Source organism: Bos indicus, chromosome 21, assembly GCF_029378745.1.
Source record: "Bos indicus isolate NIAB-ARS_2022 breed Sahiwal x Tharparkar chromosome 21, NIAB-ARS_B.indTharparkar_mat_pri_1.0, whole genome shotgun sequence".
Classification (NCBI taxonomy): domain Eukaryota; kingdom Metazoa; phylum Chordata; class Mammalia; order Artiodactyla; family Bovidae; genus Bos; species Bos indicus.
In genome coordinates, this window is record NC_091780.1 from 65,311,713 (window position 1) to 65,337,128 (window position 25,416).

Here is a 25,416-nt window from a genome sequence, read left to right on the forward strand (position 1 = left end):
CTCCAGGGGATCTTCTCACCCCAGAAACTGAACTCGTGTCTCTTGTATCTCCTGCAACGGCAGGCAGGCTCCTTAGCACTAGCGCCACAGAAACCAACAAAACACTGTAAAGCAATTATCCTTCAAATTAAAAAAATAAAATCAAATGTTCAGTGGAGTGCCGAGTTCTGTCCTGTGTGTGCTGTCCGTAACCCTGGTGTGGGCAGAACAGACCAGCCCTGCCTCGGACTACAAGCTCCAAGATCTCTCGAATCCAGCCGGAGGCGGTGTGTGAGGTGGGAGAGGCAGAAGCTGGCTCCAAACCTGCCCATTCTCTGAATTTATGGTCTCAGGTCGGGATACTCTGTGTCCTGTTCGCTCTACTAGTTTCTCTCTGGACACGATTTATGAGCAGGCCAGTACAATAGGAGGAAGAAGTATGTAACTTCAGGAAGCCTCCTGCTTATCTCACGGGAAATGCTGAGCCTGGACACATTCATCTCTTTTGTTTTGTGACATGCTATGGCTTTTAGCACATAATCTGGCGTGAATCTCCTCTGGTGTGTACTTGACCTCCACCTTGTGAGACAGGCAGTTTACAGATGAATAAACTTCGGGCCAGAGGGGAAGGGACAGGTGTGACCCCACAGGCAGTCACTGGCAGGACAGGAGGCGGGACCGGCCTTCTGCCAACTGGCAGCCAGGTCCCCCGAGGGCCGGCAGCTGGAGGGACCACGGCCTGATCGCTTCCTTCTCTAAGACAAGAGGACGGGGGAGGTCCTGCAGCGAGAAGCGCCTGACCTGTGTGAGAAGAAGATTCCCCTGCGCAGGAAGCGGTGTGGTCTCTGGCCCGTGGCTCTCTCTATTCGGTTTACCAGCTCCTTGTCAATTTTACTGCTTCCAAATCGAACTGGAAGAAAAGAAGAGATGCTGAACTTAGGTGGTGGGAGGCTTGGGGACGCTGCAGAGACCAGAGGGAAAGACTCATGATCACGTGCTGTCTCAGCAGAACAAGGCCTCTTTGGGCTACTGGCTCTAGTCCCTTCCATCAGTCCAGAGCAGACGTCACCGCCAGCAGAACACAAAATAAATGCAGGGCTAAAGACTCTCTGGTCTGGGACTGGATTCTGATGGGACAGATCCAGAATGCAGCCTAGTGAGGAACTCCAGATAACCCGCCCAGCCCCCCACCTCGCCTCCTACACACAGCTGCTTATTACTTATTGCAGTATAATTTATATATGCTCACAACCATCATTTTAGAGCCTATAACCAAATTAATGTTTGTCTTCCAGTGAGTTTTCTCTCCCTGATGGTCTGGGCATAAATCATGGAAAACGGCTTAGACTCAGATGAGAGAGCTTTAGCTCTGTTTCTTCTTCGACAGCCACCAATGACCTCAGGGAAAGGATGCTCCTGAGCAGGAAGCCCTCCAGGGCAGAGCTGGGGAGCGAGGACATGCCACCTGTGAGAAGGCTTACTTCTTACACAATCCATGCCTGAATTGTACCCACTCAGTGAAAGACAATTTAAACCACTGTGAAAATACTCGCTGCAATGGACCTTCCCCGAATTCTGACCTGCTCAAGAAAAGGAAAAAGCTAACACCGAGCTGTTTGTGCTGGGCTCGGTCGCTCAGTCGTGTCCAGCTCTTTTCGACCCCGTGGACTGTGGCCCACCAGGATCCTCTGTCCATGGGATTCTCCAGGCAAGAGTACTGGAGTGGGTTGCCATTCCTTTCTCCGGAGGATCTTTCCCATCCAGGGATCGAACCTAGGTCTTCTGCATTGGCAGGTGGATCCTTTACCGTCTGAGCCACCAGGGAAGCCCATTAAGCTGTCTACTATAGATTATTATTTTAAAACATATTTTATATTGTTACGTTAATTAAAAACAAACCTCTGGGAATATAATGGACCACCAAAAGATTTAAGGATCTTTTTTCCCTTGACATTGAAGTTTGACTGGATTTATGATTAATTCAAATTAGAAAACATCAATAACATCACTTCTAAGAGTTGAGGTTTTCCCCATAAACGTACCAATGAGCTTGTCGTAGTCAACGCCTTTGGCGCTGCTTGTCTGCACTGTCCAGGGATCCACAAAGTCCTCGTCTGCTTCGGTGGCATCCAGGCCCTCACCACTCTCAGGCGCCGGGTCCCCTGGAGGACAGTCCACCTTGTAATCCTCCCCTGTGGCAGCTTTGTAGCTCGTTTTTAAGGACAACAACATCTTCACTGCAGAATCAATTTCATCCTGTACACAGGGGTTAAGGGTGAAGGTGGAAAATATTTACAACCACCAGCGGCAGCCACTCCAGTGCTCTCGCCTGGAGAATCCCACGGACGGAGGAGCCTGGGGGGCTGCAGTCCATGGGGTCGATAGAGTCGGACACGACTGAGCGGCTTCACTTTCACTTTTCACTTTCATGCATTGGAGAAGGACATGGCAACCCACTTCAGTGTTCTTGCCTGGAGAATCCCAGGGATGGGGGAGCCTGGTGGGCTGCCGTCTATGGGGTCGAGCAGAGTTGGACACGACTGAAGCGACTTAGCAGCAGCAGCAGCATTTGCTGAACGTTACTGCTACTGGGTGGCAGGCGGTGTGCTAAACGCTCTCACACTTACTCTTAGAATAATCCTACAAGGATGGCAGTGTTATCACTGGTCTTTTCTGGTTGAAGAGTCTGAGACTCAGAGATGTGAAGGAGCTTGCCCATGCACACACAGCAAGTCGTGGGCCTGAATGTATTTTATTTTTATCTGGGGGTCAAGTATCATGGGTTCCTACCACAAACACTACAGGCTATGTGTAGCGACACAATTTGCACAATTTATGACAGTTAATGGCTGAATATTAAACTTCACTGATGCCAGTGAACATATGTGACATGCTCCATTAATCAATTATAGTGAGTTCTACATTGGAACTTAACAGATACGGGCAAGGAAAAAACACAGACTTTCAGAAAACAAGGGGGGACTCACTGGGAAACAGTTATACCACAGCATTTGCAGTCCTATCCAGCTGTCCAGAGTGTTTGCATACTTAGTGTTTTAAAACGAGAATAAGATAAACAAACAAACAAACATAAAGTGTATCTGTGGGTCCGCTGGAAACCTATTAAAGATTTCCTCTTGCAGGAGCCCACACTAGCCATCCCTGGAAGCCTGGCATTTAAAAGAGCAAACCTAATTAGGCAGATTAGTCACGCTATGCCCTAAAGCTCCACTCCCATAATTGGCCTTGCTGGATTTGATCGCAAACAAAGAATACACACAGCCCAATTTGCTTGCCAAGGGAAATACAAACACTTCCATTTAGACTTTAGACATACGTGCTATAAGCTGGGCTTCCCAGTGGAGGAACAACGCTCGCAGTCCCAGACTGCATTCAGAGAGCCCTTCCATCAGGCACGCCTGGGCCACAGAGGGCTGTTACTGTGGGGTGATTTCAGATGCAGGTTTGTGTTTCAAGCTGAACCCATCTGGAATTTGTCATTTAAATGAGTCAGAGTGTGCAAACAGTGGCCCCATGGATATAGCTCATGCAAGAGGCTGGGTGCTGGCCCACCTTAGGCAGGCAGGCGTGTTCTCCTCCCCTCATTCAGCGCTGCCTAGGCTGAGCGCTTGCAGCAGAACACAGGCTCTGAGAGCATGATCTATTGCTCTGTGAGCCATTATCTGAGGAAGAAGTGCCCTGATCTGAGTGCCCTGCTGCCACCGCCCTTTAGTCGCCAGTGGCGTGACAGTTCACACTCTATCTGGTTAACCCAGCTTCCAACCAGGTGGCTCTTTGAGAGTCAAACATCTAACCAGAGTCCCAACTCAAGGACCACCTGTCATCTGGAATAGGACCGAAAAGACAAGCAGGCTCCCTTGTCTGTTCTCCTGTTCTCAATCTAACACGGACCTGGACGTTGAAACAGATTTTAAAAGTTGATGTTCTGAAAAAAGCCAGACGCGGAAGACTATCTACACTATGGGTGATTATATACAGTTCCTGCACAGGAATTCTCCATGGAAGGAGAGGGAGGGAGAGGCCTCTCTCAGGAGGGAAGAGGCGAGAAGCAGAGGGGCCTGAGATGGTTTCTGGGCTGTGTCTCCATGGGAATGCTGGTTACACAGGTTTGGTCATCTTGTGAAAACTCAGTGAGCTGCCTGTCTGTGATCTCCGTACTTCTCTGAATGAATGGTGTACTCCAATTTTAAAAGTTTATTTAAACTGAAAGGAAAACAAAAAAGGCTCTGTTCCCTGTCTTCAGCCCCACGGTCCAGTGTCATCTCTCGAATCCTGCTCAAACTGTCTTCCCGTCAGAGCCCCCAGATTCTGACCTGTCCTCCAGGAGAACCTCTACTGAGCTGCTACTTCTGAAAGCCATGGGCGTTCTTCTCTCGGCACATGGAGCAGGAAGAACACTGAGGACCGTGACCTCGATGGCACAGAGATGCGGAGGAAGAGCCCAAGGCACCCTCACTGGACCAGCCGTGCCCAAGCGGCTCATCTATTTTGCCTAAAGGGAATTTCTAAAACATCAGGTGCTTCTAGTATGATACACTGGTACAAGTTTACTTCACTTGACTCTTCACATGGTTTCATCATGTAACCTCTGCTGTCTTTTGTTGAACGCCATCTGACTTAGCATTAGTCAAAGACTATGCTTGAAGACTTAACTCTAAACTGCATCAAGTATTGTTTGTTTGCTAAAATGCAGAATGTGACTGGGGTCACTGCTGCTGCTGCTAAGTCGCTTCAGGCGTGTCTGACTCTGTGCGACCCCACAGATGGCAGCCCGCCAGGCTCCCCCGTCCCTGGGATTCTCCAGGCAAGAACACTGGAGTGGGTTGCCATTTCCTTCTCCAATGCATGAAAGTGAAAAGTGAAAGTGAAGTCGCTCAGTCGTGTCCAACTCTTAGTGATCCCATGGACTGCAGCCTCCCAGGCTCCTCCGTCCATGGGATTCTCCAGGCAAGAGTACTAGAGTGGGGTGCCATTGCCTTCTCTGGGGTCACTAAGAACTACTAACTCAAAGCATTCATTAATGTCATTCAAATTTAATGTTAGATGACAAAAATATCACCGTTAGGTTCCTAAGATGGGTTTATAGAGTAATGAGTTCTTTATTTATTGTAGGTTTATAGATTAAAAAAACAAAATAATTCAGCCTTATCTATTGAGCCCTATCTGCTGTGTAAACCTCTTTCTGTGAATAATCAACTCCTTTTTTGGACATCACTATTTCTTTTAAAAAGTAATGGATTACTTAGGGTCCCAAGAGTCAAAGTAAACTACTGAAACGAGTGTGAGACGGTTGACCCCATCTGGTGAGAACCTAGAAAGAGAATTTTGAAAAGACGACAACAGGGGTTGGAAGTGATGGATGAGAAAGCTGTGGAGCTGAGGAAGCTGGGTGACCCAGAGTGAAAGCAAGGGCTGGTTATAGATGTAGACTGAGTTATGCTTCTGAAACCCAACGCAGAAACTACAGAGAGATCTTTAAAAAAGGCATAACCCACAAAGATAAAGGAAACAGGAAGAGGCTGGCAGCGACAAGCCTCAGCAGCTGGAGAGTAGAGGTGTGAGCGGCCTGCGCGAGCACAGGAGAGCAACACAGGCTGAGACCACGCGGGAGTCGGGGCGGCAGCTGGACTCGTATCGCTTGGGATCCCTGAGAGGCTCGGGCACCGGTGGCCCTAGATACTAACACGAGTGAGGGTAAGAATGGGCTCTAAGATCAGGAGCACTAGCTGGAAGTCTAAAAAGCAGCTACTGAGATCTCCAGGCTAGCCCCTACCCATAGCCGGTACACGTCCCCTGCCCCATCCAGAGGTTTAGTGTCTTGACAAGGAGAACCAAGTGTCCACGTGGAAGTGCTGTGCACAGTGAGGGAGACAGGCTGGGGGCAGCACACTTCGAACAGGGGCTTCAGCGAAGGACCACGTGGTCAGCTCCTCAGCCCCACTCAGCTCACACCGTGGGCAGCCACACCGGGACCCTTTGGAGAGCGAAGCCGAGGAGTCCTCTCTGGGGACTCTACTGGCCTCAAAGAGCAGCTCTAAAGACCCCGCACTGGAGACCTCCTGAGGCAGAGGAGTGCTGTGGGCGCTGTCCAGGGAAGGGAAGGCCACACCCTAGGCTCCCCCTGGCTCCGAGTGCGCCCTCCAAAGCCTGAGTGCACAGCTGTCACCGAACACCTGCCAGTGGCGTCCACTACAAGAGGCGGAAGGAACACAAGCTAAGCTGGAGGAGACTGGTGCATAACGTGCGGAGAGAACACGGGGAAGCTGTCACCACGAGCTCAGAGGCAGAAGGCTAGGCGCCTGTGAAATAAGAACAGAGAGCCTCGAGGAAATAACATGTGGAAAACAAATGAGCGCTTAGAAATTGAAAGGGGCAGAATGAGTGAAAAACAACAGCAGGGTTAGAAGTTGAGGAAACATACCTAAAAGAAGAAAAAATAAAAATAAAAGGAAAATAAATCAAAAACTAAGAAATTCAGAGGACACAGTCTTTCAACTAAAAAGAAAATACACAAACAGAAAAATAAAAAACCAACCCAGAATAAATCAAACAAATATGATAAATTTCTGAGAATTAAAGGGCATGTATTTCTAGTTTGAAAGGAGTCCTGGGCACCCAACACAGGGTGTTTCAGAGCTGGAGAAGCCCTGAAAGCCCAGGAGAGGGGGCAAAGGAGTGGCACCGGCTTCTCCATCGCAGCCCTGGGTGCTGGGAGGATGCATCAGCGCTTCAGAGTTCTGAGGGAAGTCACGTTCTCCTGAGAATTCTCTACCGAGCCTAGCTCTCAGCCAAATATGAAGTAAGATGCTTGCAGACCAGGCAAAAGCTCAAAAAACACTTCCTTAGCACTAATTTTTGCAGAAACCTCTGGAGGATTTGCTCTGCCAAAATAAACTAAGGAGGAGTGAGACATGGGGTCAGGAACAGGGAGCCCAAAGAGAGTGCGTGGAAGGCTTGCATGGACAGGGAGGGCGGGTCCGGAGATGGGCTGTGAGGGAGGCGGGTCACCACCGGGACAGAAGCGGGCAGGGCATCCTGGGAGAGAGTGCTCGGGAGGATGGACCTGATCAGCGGCCTGCTGTGGCTCGAGAGGGGGTTGACCCAACTGGGGGAGCACCTGGAGGTCCATGAGCATCAGTACACAGAAAGCTAAGCAGGGGAGGTCCCAGATGGCCTGATGGTTAGGATTCTGGGCTTTCACTGCCATGGTGTGGGTTCAGTCCCCCACCAGGGACTGAGGAACTGAGATCCCACGGGGAGCAAGGCATGGCCAAAACAAAGACAAACCGAGCAAGGAGCAATTAAAACAACCCTGGGAAAAACAAAAGTTGGGCAGGAGAGGAGCAGCACGCGTGCTGTTCTCAGGGGGGTTAGCCGTCGTTTACACGGGGACTGGCGGGTGGGCAGTGCTCCGAGACGGCTAATTCCTTTGTCTTTCACAGTGGAAGCCCCAAACCTGAACATCCATAAGGAGCAATATGATGTGTGATTCTAAGAGATGTGGGCATTGCATATCAAAAGAATCGGCTAACAGAATTGAAAGTGGTTGCTTCCGCAAGCAGGACATGTGGAGAGGAAGGGTGGACAGCGGCTGTGCTTCCCAGCGGCTTCCCTTCAGACCACAGGCATCAATGCCGAGTAAGGAGAAAATACATTTAGCACGAGAGCCAAAATACTTCAGGTGATGAGGGAACAGAAACAGGTGACTGTCCTACAGCCTGGCTGGGACACGTGTGGAGGACTGGCAAAATGACCTACCTTGGCTGCGTTTCTGGCTTCGAGGTCCCTTACGAGCTCCCCCTGAGCAGCGATGCTGTGGAACAGCTCCAGGGGGGACCCACAGCCCTGCTCGCCATTGGACATGTCTGCCATCTTCTGGGAAGATGTTCACAGCTGGTTGGGGTGCTGGCAGATTTGCTCAGTGGTCCAGACAAGACTGTGGGCAGAGAAGAGGGACAGAAAGAGATGAACAAACCACGGCAGCTGTTTTCCCTTTACCGTTACCTGGTTCTTCTTTCCAAAAAGGCTGGAGATGAGTTGTGATAAAGGGCATAGATAGTATAACATTAATAAAAATATAAACAGAAATATGGAGCCAGGAAACAGGAGAAAAGAGGAGGAACAAATGTCAATGGTGGGGTTGAAAAGAACTGCTGATTTATAGGCTTAGGGAGGGCAAAGAAAGGCCCCTCCCAACCAAGGGCAAGTGAGCATGTGCTGACGTGTCCGTGTGCCTCAACCAGTGTCCAGGACGCAGGAAGGACTCAGAGACCAAAGTGCTTTAGTAAGCCTGAGTCCACCATGGCTAGAAGCACTTGGCAAACTGCAATTACTCTTTATCTTAATTGCTCTAGGGGCTGAATTCCTAGGCCTTTGCAGTCATAACCCACATGCTACTGAACAAACAGCTTCCTTTGCTGGCCAGCTGTCCTGTTCTCAGGAGAAGGGGAGCCTGGGGAGGAGGCAGGGCCTTATCCCTTCTGGTTTGCAAGTGAGGCAAGAACCACGTACAGCCTGTTCACTCCACAGGCTGCCTTAGTTAACTGCAAACCTTTGAAGAAGATGTCCTTGGGCCTCCTATTAGTCATTATTTATTGCTAATCCTGGAAAAGGTGGGGCAAGGGCAGGCTACCTGAGGTCGCCTTGGGGCTGAGGCTGGCCAGGATCAGCCCCTCTTGGGTCGGTTACTTCCCTTTTCTGAGTGTCAGCTTCCTCATCTATGAAGCAGAACCCACTTACCTCAAGGGCTGTTATGAGAAGAAAGGAGGAAAAAGTGACATGGTGGCATTGTACAGACTGTAAAGCAAGGAACAAGCCCACTGCAAGTGTTACATGTCAGGACTCCAGAGATCGGCTGAGCCCCAGCCCCATCTGAAACCTGCTGATACACCTTGAACAAGGAGGATGCCAGTGACAACAAGGCTATGCCAGAGCAGCTAACTTCCAGAACTGAAGTCCTGCGTCTGGTGTTCTTCTAGTGAGAAGTGAAGTTGAAAGTCACTCAGTCGTGTCCAGCTCTCTGTGACCCCATGGACTATACAGTCCATGGAATTCTCCAGGCCAGAACACTGCAGTGGGCAGCCTTTCCCTTCTCCAGGGGATCTTCCCAACCCAGGGATTGAACCCAGGTCTCCTGCATTGCAGGCGGACTCTTTAGCAGCTGAGCCACAAGGAAGCCCTTGCAAGCACCTTATGTAACACTGATAATCAATTCACTGATGCCTACGGCAATCCTATGGGACAGATTTGTTGTCTCTGGTGTGCAGACCAGTAAACCGAGGCTAAAATATTTGCTCAAGACCACACAGTTAAGTAGGCAGTCGAGATGGGACACAAACTCAGGCAGTTTGACCCTAGAGCCCACACTCTGTAACATTACCCTATATACTTACCTGTCATGAGCCTCAGTCTCTCAACTGTGAAATGGGAGCACAATAATGACACTGGATTAAGTGTCATGGATTAAGTGGGATAACGCGGGTAAGTAAACAGCCTAGCACAGCATCAGCCGCAGAGCAGAGGTTTAATGAAGGATGATTTTGTTTCTTTTTTTTTTTAATTTATTTACTTGGCTGCTCTGGGTCGTAGTTGTAGCATGTGGGATCTAGCCCCCTGACCAGGGATCGAACCTGGGCCCCCTGCACTGGGAGCTCAGAGTCTTAGCCACTGGACCACCAGGAAAGTCCCTGATTTTGTTTCTTTACTCACTACAAATTTCTTTCTAAGAGCTCTATGAACAAAACACACAAATTTGAGGGGATAATTTATTTTTACTTATCCATTTGTTCAGTTCAGTTCAGTTCAGCTGCTCAGTCATGTTTGACTCTTTGCATTTGTTAAGTATCTGTTTAAAAATACGTAATATTTAAACCAATCTTTAAAGTCAATGAAACCATAATATTGAAACCAGGTGGGACAGCAGCCAGTTTCTTTCCTTTCCTTTCCGAGAATTGCCTCAATTCCCGGAAAGGGAGGCCTGTAAGAAAGAGAAAGAACGTGGACAAGCGCTGGAGAGGAGAAACTCTCAGGCCCATATCAAAGAGCAATCAAAGTGACTTCAAGGCACAAATGACCAAACATCACGTCCAGATGCCTTACACGGGATCCCCAATTCTCCCAAGCTGCAAACCTGGGTGGCACAGAATCTGCTCTGCATTAGCGACCGGAGGCAGATGGCTCAGGCAAGTGAGAACCACCCTCTGAGGCTCCACGCCAGAGCAGCTGAGCCAGGATCTGATGCCAAAGGCCCCTCGACCGTGTCGTGCTCCCTCAAATTCTACTGCTCCCCCTGCCTGGCGTGTTTCCCACCCTCCTCTGCCCGCTGTCTCACTAATTCAAACCTTGGCTCCTGGTTTCCTGGCCCCTGAGCCTGCAGGGCCAAGTTGGCTGCTCTGTCCTTGGCGATCCCCGGGACTCGTTAGTGAGGCTGTTAGAGCACTCACGCTGCATTTGTAATTTATGAAAACCCACCCACAGAGAGCGCAAGCCCTGGGTTTTAGTCTTTCACGTGCTTCAAGTACCTGGCACAGAGTAGCTTATCAAACAGACTGACGATTTATGAGTACAGGTTACTGACTAAATCTCATAAATCAACTAGTTCAATTTCCCCCTCTGGTTTATATCCTCTTATAATATCTCTGCAAGCACTTATTCCAGTTTAAGGTAGATTCCCCCAATCTGGGCTTCAGAAGGCCTCTTAAAATGTCCCACCAGTGCACACAGCCTTCGTTTTACCCTACGTCTGGTTTGCTCAATCGTTGTGAACACCTGCCCACTATCCTGGTCATTCTTTTTAGAATTCCCTTTGGTTTCCCCGTCCTTCCAAATATGTGGTGTTCTGCATGAAAGGACACAAGCGAGCAGGACCAAAATCAAGTATAGATTAAAATTACCCTACTCAAGTCCTAGCGAAACTGCCAGGTAGAATGACTCAGTGAGCTCCAGACGGCCAATCTCCCCCTGCCATGGAGCAGACAATTGCAGAGGATCAGCTAGATGAACTGAGCCTGAATTTAGGATCCCTGTTGTAGGGAAACACGTGTACCTTATATATCAGAATCCCATTTAAGTGAGAAAGCAGACTGAGGAAACAGCAGGTGCATTCTCCCTGCTGTCAGGATCTCAAGGCATACACTCACTGCATGGAATCAGCTACACTATAAATCTCGTGTGTATATGATGCAACTTCCTGAATGAGTACAGAACTTCAGGAGTGATCAGAGACAAAGAGAATGGAACTACCATTGCCCTCATTTCAGGCATCCATCCATTTAGCCCACTTATGAGCATATATTCTCAGTTTTCCTTCCCATCTAGTCAACTTTCTCCTTCATTTCTTTGTTAAATAACTTTTAGAATTTAACTTAACTTTAGAGGGTTTTAACCCAGAGTTCAGAACCTCTGAAACGAAGTGAACAGTCTGCCTACACACAGACATGTGGTTCCAAGTAGAATAACCAGGTTTTGCTACTTTCTCAAAGGGGCCCAAGACGCCCAAAGGCTAAGGACCATTGTCCTCAGTGTTTACCATGTAAACTGCAAACAGGGCTCTGAGTCTTTGTTAAGGGAAAGTGCCTTATCTATTTCACAAATACTACAATCTAAAAAGCAAAGGAGCATCTGCCTGCAATGCGGGAGATCCGGGTTTGATTCCTGGGTCAGGAAGATCCCCTGGAGAAGGAAATGGCACCCCACTCCAGCACTCTTGCCTGGAAAATCCCATGGATGGAGGAGCCTGATATGCTACAGTCCATAGGGTTGCAAAGAGTTGGACACGACTGAGCGACTTCACTTTCACTTTTCAAAGCAAAGGAACGAAGCTATCATTTGCGAGGTACTCTATGACCTCCTCTAGAAAAAGGGCTCGGAGAAGGCAATGGCACCCCACTCCAGTCCTCTTGCCTGGAAAATCCCATGGATATGGATGAGCGTGGAAGGCTGCAGTCTATTGGGTCGCTGAGGGTCGGACACGACTGAGCGACTTCACTTTCACTTTTCACTTTCATGCATTGCAGAAGGAAATGGCAACCCACTCCAGTGTTCTTGCCTGGAGAATCCCAGGGACGGGGGAGCCTGGTGGGCTGCCATCTATGGGGTCACACAGAGTCGGACACGACTGAAGCGACTTAGCAGCAGCAGCAGCAGAAAAAGGGTTGGGAGTGAGCACAGCAGAACTGCCTACTCCACAGCAGAGTAGGACAGTTTAGGGGAAAACGAAAAGCATTGTATAAACAAACTCTTCCTCTCTCTTTTTAAAGGAGTTGAACCTTGAGCTCATTTTGAAAGGTTCCACTGTTCCTGAGGAGCACAAGAGGCCCTGAAGAAACTGGGGACAGTTTTGGGATGAGGAATGGAAAGAGGAATTGCAGAACTACAACATGACAATCCCTTGGGCCACTCTGAAGTCATTTCACAGATTAGATGGGAATACACTGATTCTGCAGTTTGTGGGGAGGGTGGCATCGTGCACGACAGCCAGCCCTGGAGCAGCTGAGAAGAGCAGGGGGCTTCTGGGTGCCTGGAATATTACCAAGGTGGGGTATCACCCACCACACCCTGGCACCTGAGTGTGGATGACAATGGCCTTGGACTGTCAGGTTTCCAGAGGACAAGAAAATGATTTCTTTCCAGCAGTGAGTCCTTCAATGCTTCAAACCTTGGAACAGGTGGAACTCCCCCGTCTTTTAAATACTAAGAGGAAAGCTTACTTTCCCCTCTAAATGATAAGATGGACATTATCTTAAAAGGCAAAGAGGACATTAATCTACATTAAGCAAGGCATAAGCTACTTAGGAGTTCAAGGCGAGATACTGTTGATGGATGTGGACTTAAAGAGACCTCATCAGTGAGAAACAGGACAGCCAACATCAAAGTGCTGAAAGTCAAGCTATGACTCCAAATAGGCAGTGGCTCATCCAGGATCTCTATTCCTTACAGAAGTTGTAAGTCACCAGGGCTTTGGGTCAATAGATGAAATGAAACGCACAGCTCTGTGGTCCTAAGACTACTCCCCATCCCCGAAGCCAGGGTTTCCAACACTCTGAGAAAAAGCTGGCAACAATATTCAATAAACTCTAAGCCTACCAAAAGATGGCAATACGTACCCGGTGGCAGGAGTCACTGCAGAGGTGGCCACTGGTCACGCCCGGGAGCTGAGGAGCTGAGACTGCCCAGTGCAGCTCCAGCTCTTAAATAGTCTTGCCCTCTTTCTTTCAGTTTCCTTTTCAAAAAAGACTCTTTTCTCTCTCTCCCCTTTTGGCTTCCTTTTGGCCCCACCCTCTAACACTTGCATGTAGGAGTTTCTTATAAACGATCCACTTTCTCAGAAATACTTTAATCTCATGACCAACCTCTTGGAGGGCGGGGGAACTCTCTTGAGAACCAAGGTGTTACCTGGTCATTGCATCAGCCACCCTACAGCCCAGGCTGGCCTTCCCATAACCTCCTCGCCCTGTTTCTGTTCCCCGTTCTTGGCATCAGTGTGAAGAACTGTGTCTCTTATGCAGTGGCAGCAGGGGAAGCCGGGGTGGAAAAGCAGATGGCAAATTCCTCGCTGCCGCCGCTGCTCACAGAGGCGACGCAGTGCACTGGAAAGACCGTTGAGTTCTGGGATGAGACCTGGGTTTTCAATCCCAGTTTGGGCGTTTCCTTGTTACAAGACCTCGGGCAAATCACATCACCCCTCTGCTTCACCCTCCGTTTCTTCACTTGTGAAATGGGCAAAAAAGCAGCCTCCTAACTTCACCGTTGGAGGAGGGCAGGGCAACCCACTTCAGTGTCCTTGCCTGGAGAATCTCATGGACAAAGGAGCCTGGGGGGCTACAGTCCGTGGGGGTCGCAAAGGGTCGGACACGACTGAAGTGACTAAACACACAACGTCACCGAGGAGGCGAAGCCCCTGTCACACGGCCGACACTTGCTAAAAGTGGGGGCCTCATCCTTTAGGGAAACGAAACAGGAGGGAGACGATGAAGGTCCGGTGCCGGCGCGAGTGCATGACAGGGCAGGGTCGGCGGCGTTGAGGCAAAAGGGGGCGAGGGGCCAGAAGCCGGAGAGCAGAGAGCCGGGCTCTGAGAATACATCAGGGCTTGGCGTGCAAGCGGCTCCGAGAGAGCCAGATCATTGGGCTCCGCCCCGGCCTCCCCCGCTGCCTTCCCCCGCTTCTTTCATCCCCTCACTTACCGGCCCAGCCGGGCCCGTCAGCGTTGCCGGCTCAGCCACGGGTGGCCTCCTAGGCGTCCGTGGAAACGCCTTCCGGCTGGAACAACTTCCGGTTAGGCTGCGCCCTCATTGGCTGTTCGCGCGGGGCGGGGGGGGGTGCCGGACGGAGGCCGCCGCTGATTGGCTGGCGGTCCCAGCACCGACGGAACGCTACTGGGTTTCAGGGCGCAGGCCGGACGACCCTCCAGAGGACCGAGAGCTTCCGGTGCGTGTGGTGAGCGGCGGGCTGGGTGCGGGAGGGGACTGCGATCTGACTGCGGCCCGAATGCTGCCCGCCCCTTCGCGTGTATCTGTCTCTCTGTGTCTCCGATTCCTTCCGAGCGCTCAGTGCCCTGGACGGTCCTCACTGCTCCCTCCTGACGATCCTCAGGATCCCTCTCCTCTCGCTCTGGATAGCCCGGCTAACTCCTATTCATTCTTCAAAACCCATTCCCTGGTCTTATCTTGTTAGTGGCCTTCATCAGTCTTAGCCTCCGGCGCAGGATCTGAGTTTTGTGTTTCATCTCAGTCCATAAGACCTAACATAAGACTTGGCACAGAGTAGGTAATCAGGAAATATTTGTTGAATGGCAATATCCTATTCCTTTTACGTTCTCTGTGTCCCCCCTTCCCACCGGGTTGTATTTCACAAATATTTCTAGATGCTGGTGATTTAAACAGTGAACAAAACACAGAAAGTCCTATGTTTTGATGGAACTGACATGTTGATGACTGTCCATGGCACTCTCCCCCGCCTTTTGTAGCCTTATTTTTCCAAAGACCTGACTTTTTCTTCTGGATGTTCTAATTGGTTTAGTGGCTCCTTCATTTCCATAAAAAAACCAAACCAAAACAAAAAAACTTCCTTTCCCCCTACTTTGCCTTAGACACAAAAAAGCCAGCAAACAGCTTTCTCTAGAGTTTATTTTGTTCTCCGTTTTTGCCTCTTTTCCTTGACTCATCCTTGCCTTCTTCTCTCCCACTCCATTTTGATCAGTTTTGTTGGTTCCATCTTTGGTGTTTATCACCTCTGCTTCCTTGCCTTAAGATGATCGTTTTATGCCTGAGGCCTGCCCTGGCCTCCTAATTGCAGTGAAACTGCAATCCCAAGCCAACCATCATGCCTCCTTTTCTTTTCTATCCTGCCTTTCTCCTTAGGATTTCTCACCTCCGGACGTGCTCTGTTTCACTTGGTTCTGGTCTATCTGTCTGCACTGGCATCTGGGCGTGGTGAGCTGGGGCTTGGCTAGTAGCGCCTGGTGCTGTTGGTATTTGTTGAAGGACGGAATGAAATGTAAGCAGATAGGAAGCCCTAACATCCACGTGCGGAGAAGGCAATGGCACCCCACTCCAGTACTTTTGCCTAGAAAACCCCATGGATGGAGGAGCCTGGTAGGCTGCAGTCCCTGGGGTCGCTAGGAGTCGGACACAACTGAGCGACTTCACTTTCACTTTTCACTTTCATGCATTGGAGAAGGAAATGGCAACCCACTCCAGTGTTCTTGCCTGGAGAATCCCAGGGACAGAGGAGCCTGGTGGGCTGCCGTCTGTGGGGTCGCACAGAGTCGGACACGACTAAAGTGACGCAGCAGCAACATCCACGTGCCTGCATTCATTCAGTCCTTGCTGCCTTGCCTAGTAGGAAGTGGGCCTCATAGGAGGTGGGCCTCATGGTCTCTACTCTCTCATCTGTTCCCACAGACCTCATCTTTAGTTCTGGCCACCTGCCTCTCCGTTGACTGGACAGCTGGGTGGGTAGGAGTCCATCCTAAAGGCTGAGAACAGGTGCCTTTGCAGTGGGAACCTGCTGGGTTCCCTTTGGCGGGATGGCATGGGATACTGTGGTGAGTTGGGCTGTGCATAGGAATTGAGACAGATGAGATGTCTGATTAGGTTTTAGGACTGAACTGAGTCATTAAGGTAATGCCAAAGCCTTCACAGTGCAACTGTTCCATTAGTTTATAATTCAGTTCAGTTCAGTCGCTCAGTCGTGTCTGACTCTTTGCGACCCCATGAATCGCAGCACGCCAGACCTCCCTGTCCATCACCAACTCCCAGAGTTCACTCAGACTCACGTCCATCGCGTCGGTGATGCCATCCAGCCATCTCATCCTCTGTCGTCCCCTTCTCCTCCTGCCCCCAATCCTTCCCAGCATCAGAGTCTTTTCCAATGAGTCAACTCTTCGAATGACGTGGCCAAAGTACTGGAGTTTCAGCTTTAGCATCATTCCTTCCAAAGAAATCCCAGGGCTGATCTCCTTCAGAATGGACTGGTTGGATCTCCTTGCAGTCCAAGGGACTCTCAAGAGTCTTCTCCAACACCACAGTTCAAAAGCATCAATTCTTTGGCGCTCAGCTTTCTTCACAGTCCAACTCTCACATCCATACATGACCACTGGAAAAACCATAGCCTTGACTAGATGGACCTTTGTTGGCAAAGTAATGTCTCTGCTTTTCAATATGCTATCTACGTTGGTCATAACTTTTCTTCCAAGGAGTAAGCGTCTTTTAATTTCATGGCTGCGGTCGCCATCTGCAGTGATTTTGGAGCCCAGAAAAATAAAGTCTGACGCTGTTTCCACTGTTTCCCCATCTATTTCCCATGCAGTGATGGGACAGATGCCATGATCTTCGTTTTCTGAACGTTGAGTCCCTTGTATTATATTAGCTCCATTCGAGATGGGCTGGCTCAGGTTTGAAGTTTTATTTAGACAGTGGCTCTGTGTGTAGGTGTTACCTGCCTGGATTGGGCTGCAGATGAAGTTGGATCATTGGAGGAGGCAGACCACAGAACAGTTTTTGGATGATGATGTAACTTGTTTGGCAGTGGAGCCCTTCAGGCAAACGGTACCCGTTACGGGAAAGGTGGGAATGGTTGATTCCAGGGGACATGAAACCCACCGTCCAGGGAAGAACGTGAGTGATAGATAGGCTGTCTGGAATGGTGTAACCGAGGCCCCCCAGGGAATCTTCTGGTCTCACCTGACCCCGCATGTGGGAAGAGGAGCTCAGGATGGTCTGTTAAGGTAGGACACTCGGGCTTTCTCGGAAGTCGCCTGCTGCGGGAGCTGTGGACGCTGCTCCACCGCGCCCTCTGCTGTCCTGGACGTGCGCAGCACCCTTGTTTTCCTCGACTCTGCTTGGTGTTAACTGCCCAGCGTTGAATTCCAGGAGGTGCTTCTTTGTAGAAATTCCTTGGCTTCAATTGATCGTGTGTGATGGTTCAGAATTACAAGAAGAGTTTTTAGGAAGGGGGAAGTAGATTGTTGTGTGAGTCTGTGTGTTTGGAGTGAAACAGGAGGATTTGGATTGCACCCTGGGAATGGGGGGGCCGATGCCAACATCCGCTGGATCATTGAAAAGGCAAGAGAGTTCCAGAAAAGCATCTATTTCTGCTTTATTGACTATGCCAAAGCCTTTGACTGTGTGGATCACAATAAACTGTGGAAAATTCTGAAAGAGATGGGAATACCAGACCACCTGACCTGCCTCTTGAGAAACCTATATGCAGGTCAGGAAGCAACACTTAGAACTGGACATGGAACAACAGACTGGTTCCAAATAGGAAAAGGAATACGTCAAGGCTGTCCATTGTCACCCTGCTTATTTAACTTATATGCAGAGTACATCATGAGAAATGCTGGGCTGGAAGAAGCACAAGCTGGAATCAAGATTGCTGGGAGAAATATCAATAACCTCAGATATGCAGATGACACCACCCTTATGGCAGAAAGTGAAGAGCAACTAAAAAGCCTCTTAATGAAAGTGAAAGTGGAGAGTGAAAAAGTTGGCTTAAAGCTCAACATTCAGAAAACAAAGATCATGGCATCTGGTCCCATCACTTCATGGGAAATAGATGGGGAAACAGTGTCAGACTTTGTTTTTTTGGGCTCCAAAATCACTGCAGATGGTGACTGCAGCCATGAAATTAAAAGACACTTACTCCTTGGAAGAAAAGTTATGACCACCGTAGATAGCATATTGAAAAGCAGAGACATTACTTTGCCAACAAAGGTCCATCTAGTCAAGGCTATGGTTTTTCCAGTGGTCATGTATGGATGTGAGAGTTGGACTGTGAAGAAAGCTGAGCGCCAAAGAATTGATGCTTTTGAACTGTGGTGTTGGAGAAGACTCTTGAGAGTCCCTTGGACTGCAAGGAGATCCAACCAGTCCATCCTAAAGGAGATCAGTCCTGGGTGTTCATTGGATGGACTGATGCTGAAGCTGAAACTCCAATACTTTGGCCACGTCATTCGAAGAGTTGACTCATTGGAAAAGACTCTGATGCTGGGAAGGATTGGGGGCAGGAGGAGAAGGGGACGACAGAGGATGAGATGGCTGGATGGCATCACCGACTCGATGGACGTGAGTTTGAGTGAACTCTGAGAGTTGGTAATGGACAGGGAGGTCTGGCGTGCTGCGATTCATGGGCTCCCAAAGAGTCGGACACGACTGAGTGACTGAACTGATTGACTGAACTGATGCCTCGAGTACCTCGGCCCTGTGCTGGAGGTCTGTCTGTCTACACTGGCTTGTAGTTGAGATGGGATGTCAGGGGAAGAGCATTCTAGGCGGAGAGAATAGAAGGAAGGCCTGGAGCGCGGGGGGCGGACACAGGTGAGGAGGGCATGGTCTTGCCATGTGGTGGGTCCTGGTCGTCTTTCTGTTCCAGCGTGTTCAGAGTTAACTTCGTTCACGTTGACGAGCGCTTGCTCTTCTCGTTTGTTGCTTATAAGCCACGCTGCAGGCCCTCTGTGTACCTGTCTCTGCACACACGTGCTAATGTTTGTGTAGGATAGAGTTCTAACGTGGGGTTGTTGCAGTAAAAACCGTCTGTTTACATTTGTGGATCCTCCTGGAATGGACCTTTGAAAAGGCCCCCTTAAAACCCTGAGTCTTCCCGCTCAGGCACCCTGTGTCCATTGAGTCAAGTCCCCCTTCGTGTCTTTAAGTAAATTAGTTTTCTGTGTGTAGGTCTTGCTATTTTTGTTATTGTTGTTGTTAGATGTATTCCCAGACATTCCATAGTCTTCATTTAAAGCCTTGTGTCTTCTAACTGATCATACTTGGCGCGTGGACGAGGTCTCTTTTTTTGGCTGCGCTGGGCCTTGGCCGCGGCGCCCGGGCCCTTGTTGCAGAGCGCAGGCTTCTCTGGGGGGCGGGTCCCTCCGTTTTCAGCAAGTGGCCTTAGTCGCCCCGTGGCATTTGGAATCTTAGTTCCCCAACCAGGGACTGAACCCATGTCCCCTGCATTGGAAGGCAGATTCTTAACCACTGGACCACCAGGGACGTCCCAAGGCTTCATTAAAAAAAAAAAAATTGAATTTATTTATTTTTAATTGAAGGGTAATTGCTCTGCAGCGTTGTGTTGGTTTCTGCCAAACAGCAGCACGAGTCAGCCGTGGGTATACCTGTGTCCCTCCCTCTTGCCGTTGAGAAGGCAATGGCACCCCACTCCAGTACTCTTGCCTGGAAAATCCCATGGACGGAGAAGCCTGGTAGGCTGCAGTCCATGGGATCGCGAAGAGTTGGACACGACTGAGCGACTTCACTTTCACTTTTCACTTTCCTGCATCGGGGAACGAAATGGCAACCCACTCCAGTGTTGCCTGGAGAATCCCAGGGACGGGGGAGCCTGGTGGGCTGCCGTCTATGGGGTCGCACAGAGTCGGACATGACTGAAGCGACTTAGCAGCAGCAGCATCACTTTCATGGGTATTTCAGTCTTGGATTTGTTCGGTGGCACATTTGCTTTTAACTGCGTGTGGTAGGAAGCGTTCTGCCACACATATCCTCTGACACTTGACTTTGTTTGGCCTTAGGGAAGTTTGCCCTTGAAGGACAGCGTGAAACTGTGTCTTTAATGGCTTCGTTGGTGGCCTACGAGGATTCGGACTCAGAGGCTGAGACCGAGCCTGCGGGCAGTTTCCATCCTGTTGGCCAGATGGAAGACACTTCGGCTATGCTCAGACCTCCGGAGCAGGATTTTGGATCCAGGGTCCTGGATGCGACAGGCGGGTGGGCGCCGTCCCTGGTGTGCGGCTCTCATGATGACCCCACCACGTGTCGTCTCCCACTGGCTCGGCTCTGGAGCCAGGACCCGGGGTCCTGCCCCAGCCAGAGACTACGATGGCCCAGGCCAGAGCCCGAGGCCACCCTCCCCGCCAGCCCGCCGGCTCGCCCCTCCCTGTGGACCAGCCAGGCCCCTGCAGGCCACGTGCCCCTGGCAGCGGCCCGCTCGAAGCAGGTGAGAGTCTGCTGGGAACCTTCCGGCTCCCCCAAGCCGTCTCTCGATGCCCGAACGGGGTCTGAAGGCCCAGGGAAAGGCAGCAGCTCCCTGCAGAGGAAGCGGCGTGAGGACTGTGTTGTACCTTATATCCCGAAGAGACTAAGGCCGCTGCAGGCGCTCAGCACAGAAACAGACAGCGGTAAGGACACGGAGGCCCGGGGTCCCCTTGCCGGCCGTGTTCCGGCCCCGCTCTGTGTGGCCCCCGAAGTGTCTGAGTTTATCCAGCCATATCTGGACAGTCAGTATAAGGAAACCAAGATTCCCAAGACGGTGCTCTTCCACCTGCGGGGCCACCGGGGCCCCGTCAACAGCGTCCAGTGGTGTCCGGTGTCTGCCAGGAGCCACATGCTTCTGTCGACGTCGATGGATAAAACCTTCAAGGTGAGGCCTTGAGTGAAGCAGCTCTTGGGAATGAGCCGCTGGGACGTTTTGTTTTCCCAATGGTGAGGTCGGCCCGGTTGCAGGCCGGATGTTTCTTTCTAGGAATTCCTGGGATTCTCTTTGTTGCCCTCGGGAGAGGGCTCTCGGTTGCCCGCTTGGATGGCTGGACTGTTCTACCCCCTGCAGCCCCTCCAAGGCTGCCTTGCCCAGGCCACCGGCGGTAACTAGTTCAGACCCCACGTGGGTCATCCTCATGGGGGCCACCAAGGACGCCTAGACCCTCTCCCGCCCTGGGAGAGGGAGATGGCGGAGTGAGAAGGGAGGAAAGCAGACCCAGATCCCGGGGACTCTGGGCCATCCTCGGTGACCCCCGCTGAGTGCGGAGTGGTGGTAGCTCTGTTCCCGGTGCTGTGCTGGGTGCGGGGGGTGGGAAGGTCCCTGGACTCGACCCTGGCTTCCGGGCCGGTACATGGAGGTAGGGGCTGCGGAGAAGCGGAGAGGTGCTCACAAGCCTGGGTGGGGCTGTGAGCTCGGAGCCCCAGGGGGTCCCACTGCTGCAGGTGCCTGGAGGAGGGGCAGCCGCCAGCAGGGAGGGCTTGGCGAATGCTTCCGGGAGGGAGCGGGTGGGCTTTCGGGTGGGCCTTCAGGTGGGTCGGGCAGAAGACGTTCTTGGCTCTAAACAGGGGAGGCTGTGAGGGGCCTGCAGGGGGTCGGGGGAGGCCCTGGGAAAGAAGGCAGCGTCACACCAGGGAGGGCCTTGGGTGCCCTGCTGGGGAGTTCTGGTTTATACAGAAACTTTTTGGGTTGTTATTTATTTATTTTAAAAGCTCCATTAAAAAAAAAAAAAAGCTCCTGGGCTCCCCTGGTGGCGCAGTGGTAAAGAACCCGCCAGCCAATGCAGGAGAGGGGGGTTCAATCCCTGGTCTGGGAGGATCCCAGATGCCAGCTGGCAACTAAGCCCGTGTGCTACAGTTACCGAGCCTGCGCTCTGCCATGAGAGAAGCCTCTGCAGTGAGAAGCCCACAACTAGAGAAAGCCCACGCACAGCAGCGAAGGCCCAGCTCGGCCCAAGATGCATGAGGAAGTAAAGTTACAGACCTACACACAGGAAGCTCCTGAAGCAAGGCAGACTTACGGTCGCGGCGCCCAGGTGGGTAGTGTGGCAGCTGTGTTCCACCCTCCAGGAGCTGCCCCCGGTCCCCGGACTGTCGTCTGTCTGTCCCCACCCCCAGGGGAGCCTCGGAGACCTTTCCTTTTAATTGGCGCTTTCAAAGGTGAGGTCTGTGTAATGGGCCTGCACACCCCTCACCTCCTCTCTCCAGCGCCTGCAAAGCACAGCACGTGTGTGTGCGTGCCCAGTCACTTAAGTCGTGTCTGTCTCTTTGCCACCCCGTGGACTGTAGCCCGCCAGGCTCCTCTGTCCATGGGATTCCCCAGGCAAGAATACTGGAGTGGGTGGCCAGTTGCTTCTCCAAGGGGTCTTCCCAGCCCAGGGACTGAGCCCACATCTCTATCTCCTGCGTTGGCAGGCGGGTTCTTCACCACTAGGGCCACCTGGGAAGCGAAGCCCAAGCGCACTACATCAGTTCGGTTCAGTTCAGTCGCTCAGTCATGTCTGACTCTTGCGACCCCATGGACTGCAGCACGCCAGGCTTCCTTGTCCATCACCAACTCCTGGAGCTTGCTCAAACCCATGTCCATCGAGTCAGTGATGCCGTCCAACCATCTCATCCTCTGTTGTCCCTTTCTCCTCCTACCCTCAGTCTTTCCCAGCATCAGCGCCTTTTCCAATGAGTCAGTTCTTTGCATCAGGTGGCCAAAGGATTGGAGTTTCAGCTTCAGCATCAGTCCTTCCAATGAATATTCAGGACTGATCTCCTTTAGGATTGACTGGTTTGATCTCCTTGCAGTCCAAGGGACTCTCAAGAGTCTTCTCCAACCACACAGTTCAAAAGCATCAATTCTTTGGCGCTCAGCTTTCTTCACAGTCTAACTCTCACATCCATACATGACTACAGGAAAAACCATAGCTGTGACTGGGCGGACCTTTGTCGGCAAAGTAATGTCTTAGTACATAGTAGGTGCCAAATACACGCGATCCGAACAAAAGCCACCTGGGGAGAAGGTGGCTTTGGAGTTGTGGGTCACGGTTGCGGAGGAGCTGGTCAGCGGCCCGGCCACCCAGTTCAAGTTCCAGAGTCTCATCTGTGGGGGCCTGATTGTGCTCAGTACCTGAGCCATGAGACCACGTGAGAACTCCCTTCCAAAGCCCCCGGCACAGGGCAGGAGCCCCACAGGCGCTCACTAGACATCGGCTCCCCACCCCCAAAATTGTCCTCACGGCTCTGGAGCCCTCCTACCCAGAACATTGTATCTGCAAGGTTTGTTTTGAGCTTTTCGCATAGGAGGCATTTTCATAAGCTGAGACAGGAAGTCCAAGTGCAGTGAAGTCTTGGCTAGGAGCTCCATTGGGAGTGTCACTTTAGGTGGCGTGTTTGAGTCCCAAAATGACGTGTCCGTTTTCACGTCTGCGAGGCTGATGGAGTTCTGTGGGGACAGTGTCGGGTCCTGTCTGCAGTCTGGAGCCCTGGGGTTGGCACACACATCTCTGGTGCTTTCTCCGAGAGGTTGGGGCCCTGTGCTCGACTCAAGAGGTCCTGGCGTTCCTGGTGTGCACTGGACACCCCCCACCGCAAGGCCAGGGGCTTCTCTGGCCTCCCTCCGGAGGGCCTGCAGCTCTAGGGGGCTGTGGGGGCCTGTCGCTTTGGTCAGGAGCCCCCCCGGAGGGTTCTTGGTGGTCAGTGTCCCTGGTGGGCTGGCCCCTGGAGTTACTTAGAATGATCTGGGCTTGGTGGAGGACTGATTCATTTGAAAAAACCCTGATGCTGGGAAAGATTGAAGGCGGGAGAAGGGGACGACAGAGGATGAGATGGTTGGATGGCATCACCGGCTCAATGGACATGAGTTCGAGTAAGCTCTGGGAGTTGGTGATTGACAGGGAGGCCTGGTGTGCTGCCATCCATGGGGTCGCAAAGCATCAGACACAACTGAGTGACTGAACTGAACTGAACTGGGCCTGGTACTGGCTCCATACAAACAGCTTCATGATCTCAGGCAACGCACTTGACCTTTCTGAGCCTTTTTCCTCTTGACAAGTTCCTGAGGCCTATGACTGAGGCTTCTGTCTAAAGCTCCCAGTTTAATGCTGGGCACGTAGTGCTGTGTTTTGTGGAGGGTGGCATGGGTCCAGGTGGGCCGCCTGAAGGGCGTGGGCAGCCCCCTTCTGGGACCCTGAAGGGAGGGACCAGACTAGCAGACATGGGCAGCGCAGGCTCGAGTGGGCAGGCTTCCTGGGGGTCTCAGAAGGCAGGCAGAGCTGGGTGGAGGGCTGTGGTGGAGGTAGGTGCGTCCTGGTGGGTGTCTGCCTCCCTCTTGCCCTCGGGGTCACGTCTCCTGGCCTGGAGCCCTGCGGGGACTGGTCTGCACTTGGCCTCGGTGGCGTGCTCCGTGGCCTCTGCCCTGGTCTCTTTTGCCCAGGAAGTTTAGATTTCCTAAGGCCATCCCACAAGTTTTGGAATGGAGGGCGTCTGAGTGAAGCCGTTGACTTGGGCCGTGGTTCTGTCGCGTAGTGGGTGTCAGTGGGGTAGATGAGGGCGCCCTGCGCGGGGTGTGGGAGAGGCCGGATGGAGGGGAGCTGGGAGCCGCCAGCCGGCAGTGACACTGCATGACCACACGGGGGCGCAGTTGGTCCACCTTGGGAGGCTGCTCAGGCGCAGGGACTGTGTTCCTGGAAAACCCACCTGCTGGGGGCAGTTCTCTGAGACCCCCTCCCTGGCTGCCAGGCTGCCTGTCAGTCCCGTCCCGGGGAGGGTGGTGTGTGCTGCAGGCAATGACATAGTCTCGGGCCACTTGCTGGCAGCCAGGAGCCCCGTCCACTGCGCCGTCCATCTCTTACGGCGGGCTGTCAATAGAGGTGTCCCCAGGGGCAGAGTGTGGCTGCTGTCGTGGCCACGGGGGTCCATGTCTCCTGACCTTCTTACTGTGGTATCTTGAAAATCAGGGCGTTGATAAGTGTTAGAGGCCAAGGGTCCAGGGTCCTCTCTGCTTTATGACATCTGGCAGTTTTCAGTGACGGAGTCACATGGCAAATTGACGTTAAGCGACTGTTCGGTGTGAAGACGATGTGGCAGGGCTGGAGGAGCCATGATGGAAGGTGGGTGGGGAGCAACTGGGGGCTGGGGGCCCTCCTGGCTGAGACTTTGGTCGTGCTGGGCCCCCAGGGGTGTGTGTGTGGCAGCAGGCAGTCCTGGCAGGATGGTGTTATTTTCCCTCCCTGGTGTCAGCAGGTGGACAGCGTGGAGGTCCTTGTGGTCTGGTATGAGATCAAGGGGCACATGGGAGGTGTGTGGGCGTGGAGTCTGGAGTGGGGCAGGGGTGCAGGTGGGGCTCCGGGGTGGAGAGCAGATGGTGGCTGAGCAGGGAAGGAGCTCGAAGAGGTGGGCTGCTCGAAGCAGTCCCTACCTGTGCTCCGTTTTGAAGGTGCCTCC

The 25,416-nt window shown here is 51.9% G+C and overlaps 2 protein-coding genes across 5 annotated transcripts in view; one reads left to right on the top strand and one right to left on the bottom strand.

The window, feature by feature from the left end:
- Window positions 1-14,286, bottom strand: part of WARS1 (tryptophanyl-tRNA synthetase 1) — a 29,051-nt gene extending 14,765 nt beyond the window's left edge. Inside the window, exons 1-4 of one of the 2 annotated variants that reach the window (XM_019983673.2) lie at window positions 14,182-14,286; window positions 7,759-7,936; window positions 2,022-2,235; window positions 781-889 (exon numbers count right to left, since the gene is read on the bottom strand). In XM_019983673.2, the coding sequence (XP_019839232.1) occupies window positions 781-889; window positions 2,022-2,235; window positions 7,759-7,872 (437 nt within the window). In that variant the 5' untranslated portion in view covers window positions 7,873-7,936; window positions 14,182-14,286. Of the gene's footprint in view, window positions 1-780; window positions 890-2,021; window positions 2,236-7,758; window positions 7,937-13,103; window positions 14,083-14,181 lie in introns of those variants that run through there. The other variant, XM_019983672.2, reaches the window with a different exon arrangement.
- Window positions 14,287-14,350: 64 nt separating this feature from the next.
- The window catches only part of WDR25 (WD repeat domain 25), a 145,619-nt gene continuing 134,553 nt past the window's right edge, over window positions 14,351-25,416 (top strand). The window contains exons 1-2 of one of the 3 annotated variants that reach the window (XM_019983921.2): window positions 14,351-14,425; window positions 20,022-20,869. In XM_019983921.2, the coding sequence (XP_019839480.2) occupies window positions 20,063-20,869 (807 nt within the window). In that variant the 5' untranslated portion in view covers window positions 14,351-14,425; window positions 20,022-20,062. Of the gene's footprint in view, window positions 14,435-20,021; window positions 20,870-21,841; window positions 22,020-25,416 lie in introns of those variants that run through there. The other 2 variants (XM_070775720.1, XM_070775723.1) reach the window with 2 other exon arrangements.